At 48.0% G+C, this 19702-nt stretch overlaps 1 protein-coding gene across 5 annotated transcripts in view; it reads left to right on the top strand.

Annotated features, from left to right (window-relative positions):
• Positions 1-19702, top strand: part of LOC124794679 (xaa-Pro aminopeptidase 1) — a 142475-nt gene that overhangs the window by 26066 nt on the left and 96707 nt on the right. For all 5 annotated transcript variants that reach the window (XM_047258220.1, XM_047258218.1, XM_047258221.1 and 2 more), the window contains exon 3: positions 3212-3380. In XM_047258220.1, coding sequence (XP_047114176.1) covers positions 3212-3380 — 169 coding nt within the window. The remainder of the gene's footprint in view (positions 1-3211; positions 3381-19702) is intronic.

Below are 19702 nucleotides of genomic sequence, written 5' to 3'. Positions count from 1 at the left end.
TGGTTGGTTTTCTAAATAATCTTTATGCCATGTTTGTACAGTATATGACCAATTCTTTCCATCACCCAGGGGATGTATGGCAGAAAGGTTGTACCCAATGTTCTTTTTGCGGTGTGTCACTTCTCAGAGTGGGGGGGCTTTTGTAGTGGCAGACATCAACACACAACCTCAGCTGATTTGGTCACTGGAGCTGTCAAGAGTTCTTGCACTGGCTGCCAGCAGTGTTATGACTGAATTTGTCTTTGCTGCAGTGCGATGCTCTGACTGTTTTGTTCCAACAAAATTTTCACTTATTTACCAATCAATCTTTGGTGATATACCTGCCTCTATAACAACTCTACTTATCTTATTTCATTGTATGTTTGGATTGTTCTGCAAGTGCAATGGTGATCTGGTTTACTGTAAATAAAATATTGTTCATGATACACCAGAATTAATATTTTGTATCTCTACCCGGATGAATTATGAGTGCTTCATATTCAGTTTGGAAGGCTATCAACTAGTCTTGTGACATGTCATCTATGGGAATTTAATATACCTATTGAGTTGTCTTACAACTTGATTGTCATTCAGACAGTGAGCATCTCTGGAATCATAGGGTAGACATCACGAATGTGACCTCTACTGGGATGGAGGAAACAGTTGTGCAAAGGTCAGGAAGTAATATCATCTCCTTTGCCAGGACATGACTTGTGGGCTGTGGTGACTAGAATTGAGCAGTGAACTATGGTAAAACATCCCTGGTTGAATCAGACTTTTATTCATGTTAGATACAGTGGCGTGGTCGCTGCTGGAGGATAGGGCAGCAACCCAAGGATGACTTAGTGAATTGCAGAGTCCAGCGAGCCATGGTCATAAAGTATGTCTGGGCAGCAGTGCACAAGCTGCATCATTTGCTGTAGCCGGAAGAACTGGTGATGCTGTCAAAGACTGTGCACCAATGCTTGATAGTCCCGACCAGGCTGCAGACCTGCCTTGTGCAGGAGAGGACGGTACTCAGATGTTTGCCCACATCATGCTAGATGTCGAAGGCATGTGTCACTCTGGGTGTTGGTCAGTAACAAGGTGGTAGATGAGGACTGGAAGACAACTACTACCAGTCCAGATCTAAACACACACCCCACCAGGGAGGTGGATGTCCTCAGGAGGAAATCACCCAGTAGGTGATTTGGCAGTGTGAAGATACCCGATCGTCTGCATGAAATCCTCTGTTCAAGTGGATGCCTGCAGCTTCTGGAGTCTAAGTGTGGAGTAGGTGACTGGCTGCGTCATCATGTACTGCAAACGTAAATGTTGTTCAAAGCAGAGTTAGTCTGGCACTGATAGCCTACCTCAGCATGATGTGCCCACTTGGAGACCATCTGAGAAAATCTGAGCAAGCTGAGCAAAACTGAGAATGAGTGTCTGATTTGGGGGATGTTAATGAGTCTGCTGGTCAGTACCCCTCCCACAGCAGCAGTCCCACACAGGTGGGCAGCAGGTCATAGTTGCCAGCAGTCGCCATTGTCTGTTGACTTCATTTGCTCTGCTAGTCGTGTTCAGTCAGCGTCTGAAGGCACCTAGGCAGAGGTGTAATATTACACAACTTCACTCTTCAGTGGCTAGTTGCTCCTGCTCCATCAGGTTCCTGAATAAGCAGTGTTGCCTTCTTATTAAGTCTTTTTACTTCTTAGTGTGTGGTCACCACAGTGACAGAACCTCGCTGCTTAGGGTGTTGTTTTGGTGCATTGATGCTAGATGGTTCAGTGCCCCAAACTAGGGCATTGCTTAACTGTCCTCCATTTTGTGGCATCTTGCATTAGAAGGGAAGGTGTCATAATTTTTACGCAGTTATTCCAAGTTCATTATTTTGTGCCATAGCAAAGGAAAGGGTCAGTACATCTGTAGTTCTCTTACCGTAAGATACATGCACGTCCTGGTGGTGCAAATTGTGAGCACTTCAGTAAATGAGCTGGGTGATGACCAGCATTGCCAGTCCTGTGTTCCTGCAAATTCTGAGTGTGCATCGACAACCAATCTTCTGTGTAGCAGTGGAGTGATGTGTGTCTTAGGAATCGAGGATTTTAGTTTTATATACCAGATAGCAAGGATAGGGGAAGCCTGTACAAAAATCTGCAACTGCAGCAGACACAAAATATTGGTGGGATTTATGATGTGATGCTAACCAGTTGTTAAGTTATATTCTCTGTGCCACTTGCCATGTCAGAGTTGTGCTACATCACTTTTCTAGAATAAACTTTCATTTCCGTAGTTGCTTATGAAAATGGATGATTGTAGTGTTATGTATGTACAGGAATGCTATTAATGGTAGATATGCTGAAGTTTATTAATTTCTTCAGAAATTGCACACATTTGGTGGAGGTAGGTACATGACATCAAGCTTGATACATTCAAAAACTGGACGTGCATTCCAGCTACATAGTAGAGGTGGAATTGCAGAATGTTCTCAGATGTAGCAATGTTATTTCTCATACAGAGGCTTGATACTCACAGGCATAAAGAAACTGTAGGAAGAGTGGGAAAACAGATTGTTAGATGATTTAACAAAAGAGTGATCGCTGAGTTAGAGATGACAGCCACATTTATACCATTCTTCAGCTCTCCCACTTCCATGGTAACTCATAATTAAGCCTCTTCTTGACGTAATGGCCTTTATTGTTCTTTACAAATTGGAAATTGACTACAGCTCTGAAAGCATTAAATTAAGAGTGCATCTAAAGGCTTCGATTGTGTAGCTGATGTAAAATGCCTGACTTTTAACAAAGTTTCTTATAAATATAAAACAAAGATTTTTCCTTCTTGCGAGATTCTAATCTGCATAAAGTTTTTTTTATTTAAAAACTTTTTACATACAAATGAGAAAGTATGGCACATGCGCTACTGTTAAAATGACATTTTTCACTTTTGTGTTTTTTCGTTGGTAAATGACGATTGTGGATAAGTACCTTTGTTCTGTAGTGCACAATTCACACTTCTACAATGTGTATTTGCATTCTTTGAGCTTTTGATTCTGAATAGCTTGTCATTTGTCATTCAGGAGCATGTGGTACCCTTCCACCTTCTTAACCCAACTCCCAGAAATGAATGAATTGTCCTGAAAGTGTGGTGTTGATCTTAGCTTTGATTCGTATAAGCAATTAGTGTAGTATATACAATGAATTTTTTTGTCCTTGATTTTAAGGCTGATACATGGTTTAACTCTTTATTACAGAGCGAATACCTTGCAGAATGTGATAAAAGAAGAGCATTTATATCCGGGTTTACTGGATCTGCTGGGACTGCTGTTATTACAGAAACACAGGCTTGTTTGTGGACAGATGGACGTTATTTTCTCCAAGCAACAAAGCAGATGGATGATAACTGGACACTTATGAAGGAAGGTATGCTACAGTGACATGTCACATTGCTGAAAATAGCATAAACATGATGCTAACAATTTGAGTGGTGACTGCCATTTGAGGATATAACATTAAATAATCACAACCATCATGTACACAGTTAGGTGGTAGATTACAGGTGAACTACTACGCTTTACTTGAGGTGTAGGTGGGATGTTAAGATTATTGAATTAGCCAAGATATCCTGAGAGTAATTTGTTTATATTCAATGTTTACTGGATAACTGGACGACATGAACACATTAAAAAATTGCTTGTTTGGCATATGGAGCACGTTGAAGAAGATTCCTCAACTGTTGTATTGATTTTGAATAAAATGCAAGCACTCTTCTGTTTGACTTAGAGACCACAACCAGTTTCGCTCTCAAAGGCCATTATCCAGTGGTATGTGCCAGGATGTGAAATTGTCCTTTGGGGGGGGGGGGCTGAAACTAGTCATGGTTTTTAAAACAAAAATTGCAACTGGTGCTGGCATTTTATTCAGAATCATCCAAATATTCATTGTTCAGATAAGAAGTTTAGTGTAAGGGATACACATTGTGATGGGATTATTAATAATTGGCAGTAATTAGAAAGCTTTACCTGTCCCAGCAGAACAATGCCTTGATTGACTTAGTGGAAAACGTTACAGCAGAATGATACAAGAAACTGCAGTTCAGAGGCCAGTTAGGTGTTTTTGCGTAAGACACTGTAAGCCAGGGCTGGCCAGGAATTCTGCACGCGTGCGGTGCTCCTGCACATGTGCAACTTCCGGGTCACAGCGTGCACGCCGCAGCCGTCAGCGTTCATGTAGTGCATGTTTCTACGCACAGATGTCGCTTTATCCACTTGCTGGGATACTCTGTACAGGTGCATTCTAGTTCTCTTTCCACAGCTTGCAGGCCAACCATGGGAAGGTATTTCGCGTATTAAACATTTAAAATACTGTCACAGTCTACTCATTGAGCCATTTACTATCGTGTTAGCAGTTTAACCCAGTAAGACAAGTAACACAGTTAACAACTGTGGGTTTTTATTAAGGCAGCTTGACTGACAGCACGAAAATACGCATAATGTTTTTGATCTAGTATTTAAGAAAGAGAGCACTTAGCGACTTCCAACGAACCTTATTCATGATTTCAAATAACATTAAACTAATGCAAGGTTTCCTATAACTAATCCTCAGGTGCCCTCAGTTACACCCACACAATTTCTGTCTCACTGACCTCTGAACAGAATGATAACCACAGACCTCTCGATGATCACCTGTTATTTCAATACCATTATTGCTATATCTTTCATTAGTTCCATCTGAAATCTGCATAATAACCGACAATTAGATGAATGTTACGTTTCATCGACTTCAGCTGAGGGTAGCCCATCACACATTTAAAAAAAAAAATATCCTAAATGTAAGCATACAATGGAATAATTGGTTTAATGACCAATTTTCCTGATAATAATGTAACATGGAGCAGAATGAGGCAATAATGCACAGTTAGTAAACAATAATTTTTAATTATGAAAGGAATAAATCCAAACACGTTTATCACTGGTCATGAGAAATGATATAGTTAATATCGGGCACAAAAGCACGGCTCATTGACAAACATAAGCAGTTTCGAAGATTTTCATCACTTATGCTTGATCTAAACCTTGATTTATTCATTTGCATGCCCGAGAAAAATCTCTCTCAAACATATGTCATCCCGAACATGGGCATAACTCTCGCGGCATCTCGGTGCAGGCGTGGAAATTCTTGTTGCGAATAATTTTTGTATAATTCTTTTGTACTTTGCACTGCAAAGAACTTGTCCTTCAGTCTTGTATTGCACTGTAGATCAGTTCCATCTGTAGATCATTCGGAGCATCTTCAACTGACGACAAGAACGGTCGAGCAAAGAGGCGAATGACAGGAGACAAACTCTTAACATCTGCAAATCGTGCTCGAAATTGTTCCTTAATTTTTACAATTATTGACATGTATTCTTGAAATCTAGCACTTTGATGGACCAGTCCAAGAGTCGGGAATTGTGCAGTGTTTTGTGTCAATAGCTGGCTCTCCTAAAGTGCAAGCTTCCTTTCAAAGCCATTTACTTTTTCCAACATGTCAGAAATTAAATTATTTTCACCTTGCAAACTGATGTTCAGGCTGTTCATGTGAGACGTAATTTTCCACGAGAAATGCAAGATCTGATATCCAACAAGTGTCTTCCAACATAAGTTCACTTTTTCCCTTCTCATGTAAGAATGTTACTAAGACCAAACGTAAATCAAAAAATATTTTCAGCATTTTACCTTGACTGAGCCAGCGTACTTCGGTATAGTAAGGTATAGTAAGGTATGTTGCCGTACTCCGTTCCTAATTCCTCCAAGAACCGCCGAAACTGGCGATGCGTAAGCCCACGTGTCTTCAGATAGTTTTCAGTATGCACAACAATGTGCACGATGTTTGCTAACGTTACTGATTTTGCACAAAGCGCCTCCCGATGCAGAATGCAGTGAATTCCATACAACGTTTCGTCTGTGCGTCCTAGCTTTTTGCGCATCAATGCTATGAGTCCTCTCTGATGGCCTTGCATTGATGGTGCTCCATCTGTGGTCACTGAGACTAACCGATTCCAGTCCATACCAACACCACCAATCGCTTGCTCGACAGCTTGGTGTAAGTCCACACCTGTAGTAGTCTCCTTCAAAGGTACAAAGTCCAAAACATCCTCTGTTACACAAAGTGCGTTATTGACACCTCGTATTTATATCACAACCTGGGCTGTATCTGTAAGATCTGTTGCTTCATCGAGCGCAACAGAGAAAGCAACAAAGTCTTTAGCCTTATTTATTAGCTGCCTGTGCACATCGCCGGCCATAGCACTGATACGTCTTGTTACTGTTTGTTTGGATAGACTGATTTCTTGAAACCTGCTAATGTTCATGGGACACACAAGTTCTGCAGCATCAATCAGACACCCTTTCACAAACTCCCTTTCGAAAAAGGGTTTCCCAGATTGTGCAATTCTTAATGTGATTTTAAAACGTGCTCGCAGTGAAGATTTAGTGTGGTTGTCATTGTGGAAAATTGAAAACAGTACATTGTACAGCATACAGTAAAATAGACATAAATGTAACACAAGAAACTAAGAGTTCAAGAAGTATCAGTTACTTTGATGTACAGTGAAATCAAGTTGTGTGTCATCCATTTTCTTAAGGACATTTAATTTTGCTTGCCATTCTTCTCTGTTGAGTACACTACACTCGTCTTTGTGATGCATATTGTAGTGTCTTTCAATTGAAAACTTACACTGCCTGCCTATTATTCGGCGGCACAGCAAACACTGAGTTTTCGTCATCGGCTACAAAAAATAATTGCAGTTCCCAGTCATTTTTAAACGACTGAGGACATAGACCTCCTGTCCTTTGCTACAATACCTGCCATTTCTCAGTACCTCTGTTAAGGTTACGGTCACCAAGAGTAAACGAGACTGGGTATGTTGCACTCTTGCTTGTACCACATAAAAAGGGAAGTGGAGTCGCCGCCGTTCATTTAGGACACATGTCTAATAACAGATGTCGCTATTGCTCGCTATCACACATGTGCGCACATGTGCAGCACTTCCACACGTCTGCACGCTGTGGAGCGTTTGGCCGGCCCTACTGTAAGTGGATTATGCTGATATCGCAGAAATCATATCTGTAAGGTGAAATTGCTACATCTCCATGGCACAGTCGGGGCTGTGAAGTTGCTGACAGAACGAAAAGTCTGGGGCAGTGATGTCACGGTTGTCCAATGGCCACGCCTTGTGTCTCAGTTCTGTTGTGACTTAGGAGAGAAGTGCTACTGTTTCAGAAACGATGATGTACTGAGTTCATATAAATACTACCCACTTTAGACAGGCAGTATCAGTTTCTGCCAAGAGGAGCCTTCATCAATTTAAAGGTGCGCCAAGTTCATTGCCTCCCTAAGCAGGAGGGAGGGGTAAGAAGAAGAATAGAAAATCAAAAGCACTCACGCAAATCTCAAGTAAAAATCCATATGCATGAAGGCCACGGAAATAGGGGAGTATACTAGGATGTTCTATTTTTAACTGTATTTGTGCTGTTAAGATGATATCAGATGATGTTACTAGAGTCTTGTGTATATTCAGGAGTATAGTTGAGGGTGTGGGACATGGATGTAGTTGAGGGTGTGGGACATGGATGATGCAGTTGGAGGGAAGGGGAGAGAGTAATGAAATGCATTTTTTGTGAAGGGTTTCATATACTTACTATTGTAACCAGAATGTGACAATACTGGGAATGTGAGAAAGTGTGTCAGCACTTGTGTGTTGTGCTGTGAGCCTGTATTTAATGGTACCAGTATAGAAGCTGAGGGGAAAGTGCCCAATGATGGAGCCATCGTGCTGTCCATTGTGGAAGGTGGGAACGTGGCCCGAAGAGTGCTACCAGTGGTTTGTAGTCTGTAATGAGTGTAAACTTAGTTCCCAATAGGTAAATATGGAATTTTTTAATTGCAAAAATAATCACTAAGACTTCTTTTCCTATCTGTGAATAATTCTTTTGAGTGAGTGTCAGCGTTTTCAACACCTAGGCAATTGGTTGCTCAGTACTGTCATTGTTCCTACACACCAGAAATGTACCAATGCCACATGGAGAAGCACCTGCAGCCAAAACAGAGCCCCCCTGCGGGTTCGGGGGTTAGAATAGGCCCGCGGTATTCCTGCCTGTCGTAAGAGGCGACTAAAAGGAGTCTCAAACGTTTCGGCCTTCTGTGATGGTCCCCTCTTGGGTTTGACCTCCTTTTTTCTTCGAAATTTCCGTCGTCAGTGCGTGCCATTTGGGGAAGGACACCTTACGTGGTGTTTTTGTATTGGTCCATCATGCTCCACCATCTTGCATGTTACCTATTGTCGTGGGGGGGGGGACTACGCCCAACTTCTTCTGGGTGGTCTCCTCCTCGCCTTGTGCGCACTCTTCTTCTTAGTGCCTACGACAACTGTGGACCCTTTAAACACCTAAAATCCAGCACGGTAGCCAGTCCGTTGTGGTGGGGTCGTCATGTACCCTCTTGGTGGTAGCCCCCTGACCACGCAGGGATCGCACTACAGATGCCTGAGCTGTTTCCTCCCCATGCATGCCAAGGAGTATGTGCCCATCTTGTCTGGGGCACGGGGACTCCGGGCAACGGGATATCGGCCAGGTACCCGTTGCTTTGGCTGGGTGGCGCCCTTGGGGAGAGCCCTCGTTCGGAGTAGGTGGCATCTGGGCGGATGTGGCGCAATGAAGCGCAATAAATCACATCAAGCTGGTGGTCGCACGGCCACCAGCGTCTCTAAGCGAGGTAGAGTCGACTTCGATGCTGCGCAGTATGACCCTCAGACGTTCCCCTCGTTGGCTGCGCCATGGGAGGGACGCCGATCTAGTGCTAAGCGGGAGCCTTACGTACCGCAATACCTTGTCTGCAGCAGGACTGATGGTGACTCCTTTCTTCCGACGAAGCCTATGTTTTTTGTGGAACACCTGGAGGATAAGTTTGGGGAAGTGGCGGGGTTGTCAAAAATGAGGAATGGGTCCATCCTCCTCAAGACGTCCTCCCCAGCTCAGTCACGAGCGTTGCTCTTGTGTGATAAGCTGGGTGACGTCCCTGTTACCGTCACTCCCCACAGTAGCTTAAATATGGTCCAGGGGATTATTTACCATCGTGACCTCTTGTTGCAATCCGATGACGAGCTGAGAGCCGACTTGGAACGACGTGGTGTGCATTTTGTCCGTCGTGTCCATCGAGGACCCAAGACAAACAGGGTGGCCACCGGTGCCTTTATCTTGGCCTTTGAGGGTGATGTCTTGCCCGAGAAGGTCAAGGTGATGGTTTACCGTTGCGACGTCAAGCCATACGTGCCTCCCCCGATGCGGTGCTTCCAGTGCTGGAAGTTTGGGCATATGTCCTCCCGTTGCCCATCCAGCGCTACATGTCGAGATTGCGGACGCCCCTCTCATCCTGATTCTCCATGTGCACCTCCGCCTGTATGTGTTAACTGTGGGGAGCACCACTCTCCATGCTCGCCGGATTGCCCCGTTCTTCATAAGGAGCGGAAGATCATGGAATTTAAGACCCTGGACCGGCTTACTTATCGAGAGGCTAAACAGAAATATGAAAGGTTGTACCCTGCTTCCCTTCGAACATCTTATGCTGCAGCCACGTTATCGTCGCCCGCACGGGCGACGGTTGTCGCTTCATCTGTGCCGCCTTCAGTGGGCCCTCGGGGCCATGTATCTCTGTCTGCCCCCCTCGTGCCTGGGGGCAAGCCTTCCTCTCTTGCCCCCTTAGCAGTTGGGGGCAAACCCTCTTCTGTCGCTCCCCCCAAGCTTACTTCGGGAGTGACATCTGCTCCACAACCGGGAGGCTCGATTCCTCCCCCTCCTTCTCCGGCGGCGTTGCCTCCGCCGGTTCCTCTCTCGCGGAAGGGGTCCCTCGGGGCTCTCCCTTCCTCCGTTTCTTCTCCTTCCCAGCCGGATGTCAGCCAGTGGCTGAAGGTTCCGCCACCTGCTGGTCGTAGGGCTTCTGCGTCGTCGTCAGCCTCCGACGCTCCTTCAGAGAAGCTCTCCCAGCCCTCTCACCCTAAGGGCAGACGCGAGAAGAAGGAACGGAATGTGTCCAAGAAGAAGGACGTTCCGGCGGTTTCAGCACCGCCTGCTGTACATAGTCCTGGCTCTGGGGATGAGGTGGAGATCCTCGCCTCTGCCGCGGATCCCGCCCTCACGGAACCCTTGGGGGCCTCTCCTATGGACTCAGCTGACTCTCCCCCAGTGGCGGCGGTTGGCTCTGAAGCGCTGTCTGCCTCTTAGTCGCATTCACGCCCTCCCAGTCCCTTCCTGCTTCCATTCTCCAATGGAACTGCGGCGGTTATTTCCGCCACCTGCCAGAGCTCCGGATGCTTCTGAGTGATTCCCCTGTTCTCTGCATTGCTCTGCAGGAAACTTGGTTTCCTGCACTGCGGACCCCCGCCCTTCGCGGTTATCGGGGATACTATAAGAACCGTGCTGCCTGTCAACGAGCGTCAGGTGGGGTTTGCCTCTTTGTTCACCACTCTGTCTGTAGCTCGCCAGTACACCTTCAGACGCCTTTAGAGGCAGTTGCTGCCAGGGTTGAGCTCTCGCCGGCTATTACTGTATGCTCTGTTTACATTCCTCCGGATGGGGAGCTCCCCCGCCATGTCTTGGCTGCGCTGCTGGCTCAACTCCCGCCACCATTGCTGCTTCTGGGCGATTTCAATGCCCACAATCCTCTATGGGGTGGGACTGTCTCCGATGATCGCGGTCGGGCCGTGGAGCATGTGTTGGCTCAGCTCGACCTTAGCCTCTTGAACACCGGTGCTCCCACACATTTCAGTGTGGCCCATGGTTCGTTCTCGGCCATCGATCTCTCTATTTGCAGCCCTGGACTTGTCCCATCCCTCCACTGGAGGGTACATCCTGACCTGTGTGGCAGTGACCATTTTCCCATCTATTTGTCACTGCCACAGTGTCATTCTTCTGGGCGCTTGCCCCGCTGGGCTCTCCACAGGGCTGACTGGCCAGCTTTTACTTCCGCTGTAACCATTGCGTCTCCCCCACAGGGTGACATTGACGAGGTGGTCCGTGTTTTCACCACGTCCATCATTTCGGCGGCCGAGGCTGCCATCCCCCGTTCCTCTGGCCTCCCTCGGCGGAAGGCTGTCCCCCGGTGGTCGCCGGAGATTGCTGAGGCTATTCGCGACCGTAGGCGGGCTCTCCAGCGTCATAGGCGGCACCCGTCTCTGGAGACCCTCATCGCCTTTAAGAGGCTCCGTGCCTTCGCCCGTCGTCTTATTGCACGGCGTAAGCAAGAGTGCTGGGAGAGGTACGTCTCCTCCCTGGGCTCCCGTGTCTCGTCCTCGCACGTGTGGTCCCGGATCCGGCGGATTTATGGCTCCCAGACCCCTATGGGTGTCCCTGGGCTCTCCTTTGACGGCGCTGTCTGCACGGACGCTGCCGCCATTGCTGAACGGCTAGCCGCGCACTTTGCTCAGAGCTCTGCGACTGCCTCCTATCCCCCCGCCTTTCGCTCTCTAAAGGAGCGAGCCGAGCGGACGCCGTTCTCATTCCACACGCGTCGTTCTGAAACATACAATGCTCCTTTCAGCGAGAGGGAATTCCTCGCCGCCCTCGCCGATTGCCCTGATACAGCACCAGGCCCAGACAGCATCCATGCGCAGATGCTGAAGCATCTCTCCAGGGACTGCCAGAGACACATTCTCGCGATATTTAATCGCATTTGGAGTGAAGGCGTGTTCCCGTCGCAATGGCGGGAGGGCGTTATTGTCCCCATCTTGAAACCCGGTGCGGACCCACTGGCGGTGGACAGCTATCGTCCCATTACCCTCACCAACGTTTTGTGCAAATTGCTCGAACGTATGGTGGGGCGGCGTTTGTGTTGGGTCCTTGAGTCGCGCGGTCTCCTCGCTCCATCCCAGGGTGGCTTCCGTCGGGGCCGGTCTGCAGTGGACAATTTGGTGCGGCTGGAATCTGCTGTCCGTACGGCTTTTGCCCGACGTCAGCATCTTGTTGCTGTATTTTTCGATCTGCGGAAGGCGTATGACACCACATGGAGGCATCACATCCTCGCCACGTTGCATGGGTGGGGTCTTCGTGGTCGGCTCCCGGCTTTTCTTCAAAACTTTTTATTGCGCCGCTCTTTCCGGGTGCAAGTCGGTGCCACCTCTAGTTCCTCTTATATACAGGAAAATGGGGTCCCGCAGGGCTCGGTGTTGAGCGTCTCCTTATTTTTAGTGGCCATTAATGGTCTGGCAGCAGCAGTGGGGTCGTCGGTGTCTCCTTCTTTGTATGCCGACGACTTCTGCATTTCATTTAGCTCCACGACTACGGGAGTCGCCGAACGCAGGCTGCAAGTCGCCGTTCGCAAGGCCGCATCATGGGCACTGACTCATGGCTTTCAGTTCTCTGCTGCCAAGACTCGAGTAATGCACTTCTGCAGGCGTCGGACGGTCCACCCTCATCCTGCACTTTACCTCGACGGCCACCTGCTTGAAGTGGTGGACACTTGCCGCTTCTTGGGACTCGTGTTTGATGCCCGGCTCACATGGGTTCCTCATGTTACTCAGCTGAAGCAAAAATGCTGGCGGCACCTCAACGCCCTCCGCTGCCTTAGCCACACGTCTTGGGGTGCAGATCGCTGCACGCTGCTGCGGTTGTACAGAGCCCTTGTGCAGTCCCGGCTTGATTATGGGAGCCTGGCCTATGGGTCTGCGTCCCCCTCAGTGTTAAAGTTGTTAGACCCCATACACCACTGTGGGGTTAGGCTTGCCACTGGCGCTTTTCGCACCAGCCCCGTGGATAGTCTACTGGTGGAGGCCGGGGTTCCCCCACTGCGGATTCGCCGCCATCGTCTGCTTGTCGACTATGCTGTCCACGTTCATTGCTCGCCAGATCATCCCAATCGTCGCCTGCTTTTCCCTGCTATGATCCTCCATCTGCCCGAACGGCGCCCTAGGTCTGGGCTTTCCATAGCTGTCCGTGTCCAGTCCCTGCTGTCAGAACTGGGGTCATTCCCTCTTCTGCCTCCCTTCCGGGTCCGTACACCTACGCCTCCCTGGTGTTTGTCCCGGCCGTCCGTCCGTCTGGACTTGGCACAGGGACCCAAGGACTCGGTTCCGCCTGTGGCCCTCCGTCGCCGTTTTCTTGCTCTCCTCGCCTCATTTTCGGACTGTGAGACTGTCTACACTGATGGTTCCCTGGTTGATGGTTGCACTGCCTACTCTTTTGCTCATGCTGCTCATGTTGAGCAGCGCTCCTTGCCGGCTGGCTGCAGTATTTTTACTGCAGAGCTGGTGGCCATATTGCGCGCTCTTGACCATATGCGTTTCTGCTCAGGTAGGTCCGTCGTGATCTGCAGTGACTCCCTGAGCAGCCTTCAGGCCATCGACCGCTGCTATCCCTCCTCTCCTCTGGTGTCCTCCATTCAGGAGACTGTTTCCGCCATTGCCTGTTCTGGTCGTTCGGTGGTCCTGGTTTGGATGCCCGGTCATGTTGGCATCCCAGGGAACGAACGTGTCGACAGGCTGGCCAAAGGGGCGATCGACGCCCCGGCTTTGGAGATCGGCCTTACGGCTCGCGACCAGCAGATGGTGTTGCGCCGTAAGCTGATTGGGATGTGGGCTACTGAGTGGCGTGGCATGACAGCCCCGAATAAACTGCGGGCTGTCAAGGAGACGACCGCCGTGTGGCGTTCCTCCCTGCGGGCTTCTCGCAGGGACTCGGTAGTCCTGTGTCGGCTGCGCATCGGCCATACGTACCTGACGCACGGCCATCTCTTGCGTCAGGAGGATCCCCCCCTGTGTCAGTGTGGGTCCCGGCTGACGGTCGGCCACATTTTGCTGGAGTGTCCTCGACTGCGCACACTCCGGCAATCTTTTAATCTCCCGGGCACTTTGGCTTTGGTTTTATCTGACGATGCCTCCAGGGCTGATGACGTTTTAAATTTTATCCGTGGTAGTCCGTTTTATGGTTCGATTTAGGGAGGTCCTGCACCTTTCCCTTTCTGTGTCTTTTGTCCTTGTGTCTGTTGCTGTTCTGGTGTGCCGTGAGATGGTTGACTCTTTCCCCTTTTTGTTCTCGTGGTCAGTCAACCAGTCTCTGGCCGTCTTCCTTTCTTCTGTTTCTTTCTTTCTGTTTGGTGTGCCTCTGTCCTGTTCTTGTTTGTAGTGTTTGTTGCTGCATTTGTGTTCTTTTAGCGCCTGGGGGGACGTCTCCTCCCCCTTTGGTTTTTACCTGCTCCATCGATTTTGGGCTCGCCTGATTTTGGAATGGGGGACTGATGACCTTCGCTGTTTAGTCCCCCTTAAACATCCAACAACCACCACCACCAAAACAGAGGGTCTGATGGGGAGAAAGGTATAAGGCAAGGTGATGAGTGCAAGTGCTTCAGCTGTGTGAAAGCATGCTCACAGGCAACTGCCCAACTATACTGAACACTGTTCTTTCACAAATGGTTAAACAGATTATAAAATGGGCCACTTGTGTGAGGAGCTTAGAATTATAATCCACCTTCTCAAAAAAACATGCAGCTCATAGTTTTTGAGGCAGAGAAGTATCAATAGCTGCAATGTTGTGGTCTGAGGTCGGGACCCCTTCTGTGCTGAACAAGTGTCCCAGGTGCTCAGCTTGGTTCTGAAAAGACTGGCCTTTGTGTAACCAGCACTTCAGCCATGTGTCATGCAATGTAGCAAGGCGGGTGCAAAGGTTGTGCAGGTGGTCCTGACATGTAGCTCAAATGACAGTTAAGTCATCAAGATTGTTTGTGAAAGCAGTAATGAAATGATTTCCTGTTCCAGGTATCTCTGGAAGACTGCCAGAGCATACAAGATCCCAAAAGGCAAGTGCTTATACTTGTATAAGCCGAAGAGTGTTACTAACCATGATGCGTAGTCACAACCATCACCTACCCCATTAATGGCAGGGATACCTGTGAAAGCAGTCACGTGATCTATCAGCTAAGCTGCAACCAATGTGCTATGTTGAACGTGGACATGACAGTCAACAGGACTTCTGCTCGCAAGTACCCTCACTGACAAGCTACGGCCAAGAAACACCTGGACCGCCTAATTGCTGAACATGCTGCCCAACATGGTATTCACTTCAATGACTGTTTCACAGCCTCTGCCATGTGGATCCTTCCTACCGACACTAGCTTTTTTGAATTGTGTAGCCGGAACTCTTCCTGCAATAAACCCTACGTTCCGGGGAATCCGCAAACATGCGTCTGCTAGATCTATCTTAGAAAAATAGTCACTTCCGACAAGGAGGTCCTCTGGACATGATATGGGGTAAGGTTCCACATGTGCCTGTGCATTGATTGTTGTTTTCAAGTCTCAGAATAGCTGGAAGAAGCCATTGGGTTTCTTCGCCACTACCAGGGGTGTGGTCAAAGTGTTTGTTTTACAGGTTTAGCCACCACAACTTCATGGAGGTAATAGTTACAGTTTAACAGTCATTCATAAGGAGACTGGATTGGGCATTACCCAACAGAGATGGGGCCTGTGTCCAAATGCCAGGAGATTGAGCTCCTGGAAAGGAACTGTGGCAGACTGAAAATGTTGTTGACTGAGTAACTATCGACAACAGAGTTGTCGTGTGACCTTTTTGTAGACAGCCGTGATTTTGAATTGACCCCAAAGTGGAACAAAGAGTCATCTTATGTGAGCAATGCACGGGAGGTTGGGGCCAATGTAGGGGATTGCAGATGAGCATACTTTTGGCAATTCAGCAAGGAAACAGTAGTCCTGTGCTGTGCTGTGCTGTGCTGAAGTAGTTGTTGCCAGAAAGGTTGACCAAGGAGTGTGGCACAACTGTAGCTGCAAGGCAGTGGTGTGATAATGAAAAGTACAACTTTTGACATCTAAGGACCACCTTTTCACTTCATGGCTACTGTAACTGGGACTACCATTGTGATTGTGACAAAACATTTGGTGTATGGGTCAGATAAATAAACGAAAGTGCACCTGGCCTAGAACCTTATCTACCAAGAATTGGTAGAATTGGTTTTCAGTGTCATGCTAGTTCGGGAACCATATGTGAGGAATGCAAAACTTCTGCACTTACTGACACTCACGACCACAACAGTTAGGCATCACAATGCCAAGACAGCAGTCATCTTTAAGTCACACAGTTATGTGATGAGTGTGCTGTAACAGTAGAGATGTATATTCCTCAATGCAAGTGTTTATTACCTGCCTAAAACTGCAGCATACCCACGTAAACGATCCGTAACTTGACAAATCAAGAGTTGCAATACTGTACAGTCTGATGAATATCACGTAATAGGGGCGAAAACAGTCAGTTCTTTGGCCTAGGAGAATGACAAATTAATGGGGAGTAATGCTGCAAGAGTTGCTCCAAGACCTAGACCTGAAGTGGTCAATAAAGAAGGGTAGACTAGCAAATTTGCAAATGGTACTGGTGCAGAGACCAATATACACTGCCCTGCAAAATCGGGCAGTGGCTAATAACATTTTATCTTGGGAGGTTAAACAACATATAACCCACTAGTGACTGTACTGTCATAGAAAAATCAAACCATGGAAAATCCAGGATTGAATAATGATAATATTATGAAATCATAGATTTCTATTCACTATATAGTGGAGCTGTTGACACACACACACACACACACACACACACACACACACACACACAATCACTGTCTCTGACTGCCAAGGCCAGATTGTGAGCAACAGCTTAGCAGGATGGGAAAAGCAGTCTGGGTGGTGGGGGTGGGGAGGAGGCTGGGGTGGGGAGGGGGGTATATAGCAGATGAGGGATGGTAAAGTGCTGCTTGTGGGAACATACAGGGATTAGGTGAGGAGAGGTTGGGGCAGTTAGATGCAATCAGGAGGTTAGATGGGGTGGGGATGGAGGGGGGGGGGGGGGGGGGAGTGCTGAAAAGGGGTGATGTGAAAAGATGTGGATGCATTGGCTGTGTAGTGCTGGAGCGGGAACAGGGAAGGAGATAGTTGAGTGAAGGACAGTGATTAAGGAAGGCTGAGGCAAGGAGGGTAATGGAAATGTGGGGTTTATTGCAGGAAGAGTTCCCAGCTGCACAATTCAGAAAAGCTAGTGTTGGTAGGAAGCATCCACATGGCAGAGGCTGTGAAACAGTCATTGAAGTGAATACCATGTTGGGCAGCATGTTCAGCAATTAGGCGGTCCAGGTGTTTCTTGGCCGTAGCTTGTCAGTGAGGGTACTTGCGAGCAGAAGTCCTGTTGACTGTCATGCCCACGTTCAACATAGCACATGGGTTGCAGCTTACCTGATAGATCACGTGACTGCTTTCACAGGTATCCCTGCCATTAACGGGGTAGGTGATGCTTGTGACTGGACTGGCCTTGGTGGTGGTGATGATGGGAAGATGCATGGACAGATCTTGCATCTGGGTTTACTACAGGGATATGGGCCATGAGGCAAGGGGTTGGGAGCAGGGGCTGAGCAGGAATGGCTGAGGGTACGTATTGTGTGGGTTTGGTTGGTGGCAGAATACCACTGGTGGAGGGGGGGGGGGGGGGGGGCAGGGAAGGATCGTGAGTAGGGAATTCCTCATTTTAGGGGATGACAAGAGGTAGTCGAAACACTGACTGAGAATGTGATTCAGTTGCTCCAGTCCTGATTGGTATTGAGTCATGAAGGGAATGCTCCTCTGTGCCGGGGCGGTAGGGCTTTGGCAGATGGCTGGCGAGTGGAGAGATAAGGCACAGGAGATCTGTTTCTGTAGACATTTAGGAAGATAATTTCTGTCTGTGAAGGCCTCTTGATTCCATTGGTATATTTTAGAGAGGGTCTGCTTGTCACTACATACGCTATAGCCATGGGTGGTTAGGCTTTGTGGAAGGGCTCCTTGGTACGGAATGGTTGGCAGCTGTCAAAGTAAAAATACTACTGGTGGTTCGTAGTTTTGATCCGGACAGAGGTACTGATGTAGCTGTCATTAAGGTGGTCAACACCAATAAAGGTGGCCTTTTGGGTTGAGGAGGATCAGCTGAAGTGAATGGGGGAGAATGTGTTGAGGTTCTGGAGTAATGTGGATTGGGTGTCCTCACCCTCAGTCCAGATCATGAAGATATTAGTGAATCTGAACCAGCTTAGCAGTTTGGGATTCTGGGTGGCTAGGAAGGACTCCTCTAGATGACCCATGAAAAGGTTGGCATAGGATGGTGCCATGCAGGTGCCCATTGCTACACCTGGATTTGTTTGTAGGTGATGTCTTCAAAGGAGATGTAATTTTGGGTGAAGATGTAGTCAGTCGTGGTGACCAGGAAGGAGGTTGAACACTACCTTTGCCAATGCCCAATGGATTCCAGACCTACAATCTCCCTTCCGGTCACCCATTCCATACCAAAAAGTCTCCATCATACAGCCTAGCCACCCACGGCCATCTGATCTCCCATGCCTTATCTCTCTACTCACCCACCACACCTTAAAATCCGACCATCCAGCCACAGTGGGGTATGCGCCTCATGACTCAGTATTACCGTGGAGTGGAGCAACTGAATCACATTCTGTGTCAGGGTTTTGGTTACCTCTCATCGTGCCCTGAAATTAGGAATGTCCTACTCCCTATCCTTCCTACCTCTCCCACAGTTGTATACCACCACCCACCAAATCTATACAATATCCCCATCCATCTCTACACAGCACCTTCTTCCAACTCCATGTCTCATATATCCTCCAGCACTATCTACTCCAGTCTGGGCACAAGCATCACCTATCCCATCAAAGGGAGCGCTATCTGTGAAAGCAGTCATGTGATTTACAAGCTAACCTGCAACCACTGTGCTGCATTCTGTGTGGCATGACAACCAACAAGCTGTCTCTCTGCATGAATGGTCACTAACAAACAATGACCAAGAAACAGCTGGATCACCCAGTTGCTGAGCACACTGCGCAACACAGTGGTTTCTTTATTTCAATGATTGCTTCACAGCCTGTGTCATCTGAATCCTTCCTGCCAACACCGGTGTTTCTGAATTGCAGACGTGGGAACTCTCCTCGCAATATCCTATATTCCCGTAACCCTCCTGGCCTCAACCTTTGTTAGGCACTCTCCTTCACCCACCTATCCCCTTCCATGTTCCCACTTCAGCACTACACTGCCTTCTGTTCCACCAATGCATTTAGTCTTTTCACTTCCTTCCTTTCCTGCTCCCCTCACCCCCTCCTTCACCACCACCAAAACCATCCTTCTAATCTCCCAACTGTACCTAGAGTTGTCTGCCCTCCTCATCCCTGTATGCTCCCACAAGCAGCTCTTTGCCATCCTCCACCCCCACCCTACTATGCCTCCCCACCCCAGCCTACTACTTACCCACACCACAAAGAACCCAGATTGCTTCTCTCATGATGCGCTGTTGCTCACAGTCTGGCCTTCTCTCTCTCTCTCTCTGTCTTTGTGTGTGTGTGTGTGTGTGTGTGTTTGTATGTTGTCTAGTTCTGAATGTCTTTTTGCCAAAAGCTTGCTTGTTTAGCAGTCTTTTTGTTCTGCCTGTCTGTGACTTAACATCTTCACTATATGATGAGTAGCAGTGTATCCTTTTCATTGTACTGTCGTAACCTTAAAAGTCAGAAGAGTAACTGAAAACTTTAGAAATAATGAAACCGGTAGGGAACCAGAAGGCTGGGATTTGAAGAGTACCAATTGGAATACCCTTATTGCTGAAATAGCTTCTTTCAGTCTAGACCATTTACCTGCAAGCATAGATCTCCATGTGTATGCTTTTACTGAGCTCCTGCCATGGGCACAGGCA

The sequence above is a fragment of the Schistocerca piceifrons genome, chromosome 4 (assembly GCF_021461385.2).
Source record: "Schistocerca piceifrons isolate TAMUIC-IGC-003096 chromosome 4, iqSchPice1.1, whole genome shotgun sequence".
Classification (NCBI taxonomy): domain Eukaryota; kingdom Metazoa; phylum Arthropoda; class Insecta; order Orthoptera; family Acrididae; genus Schistocerca; species Schistocerca piceifrons.
The sequence above is the reverse complement of the archived record's forward strand: the minus strand, read 5'-3'. Positions and strand labels throughout refer to the sequence as shown.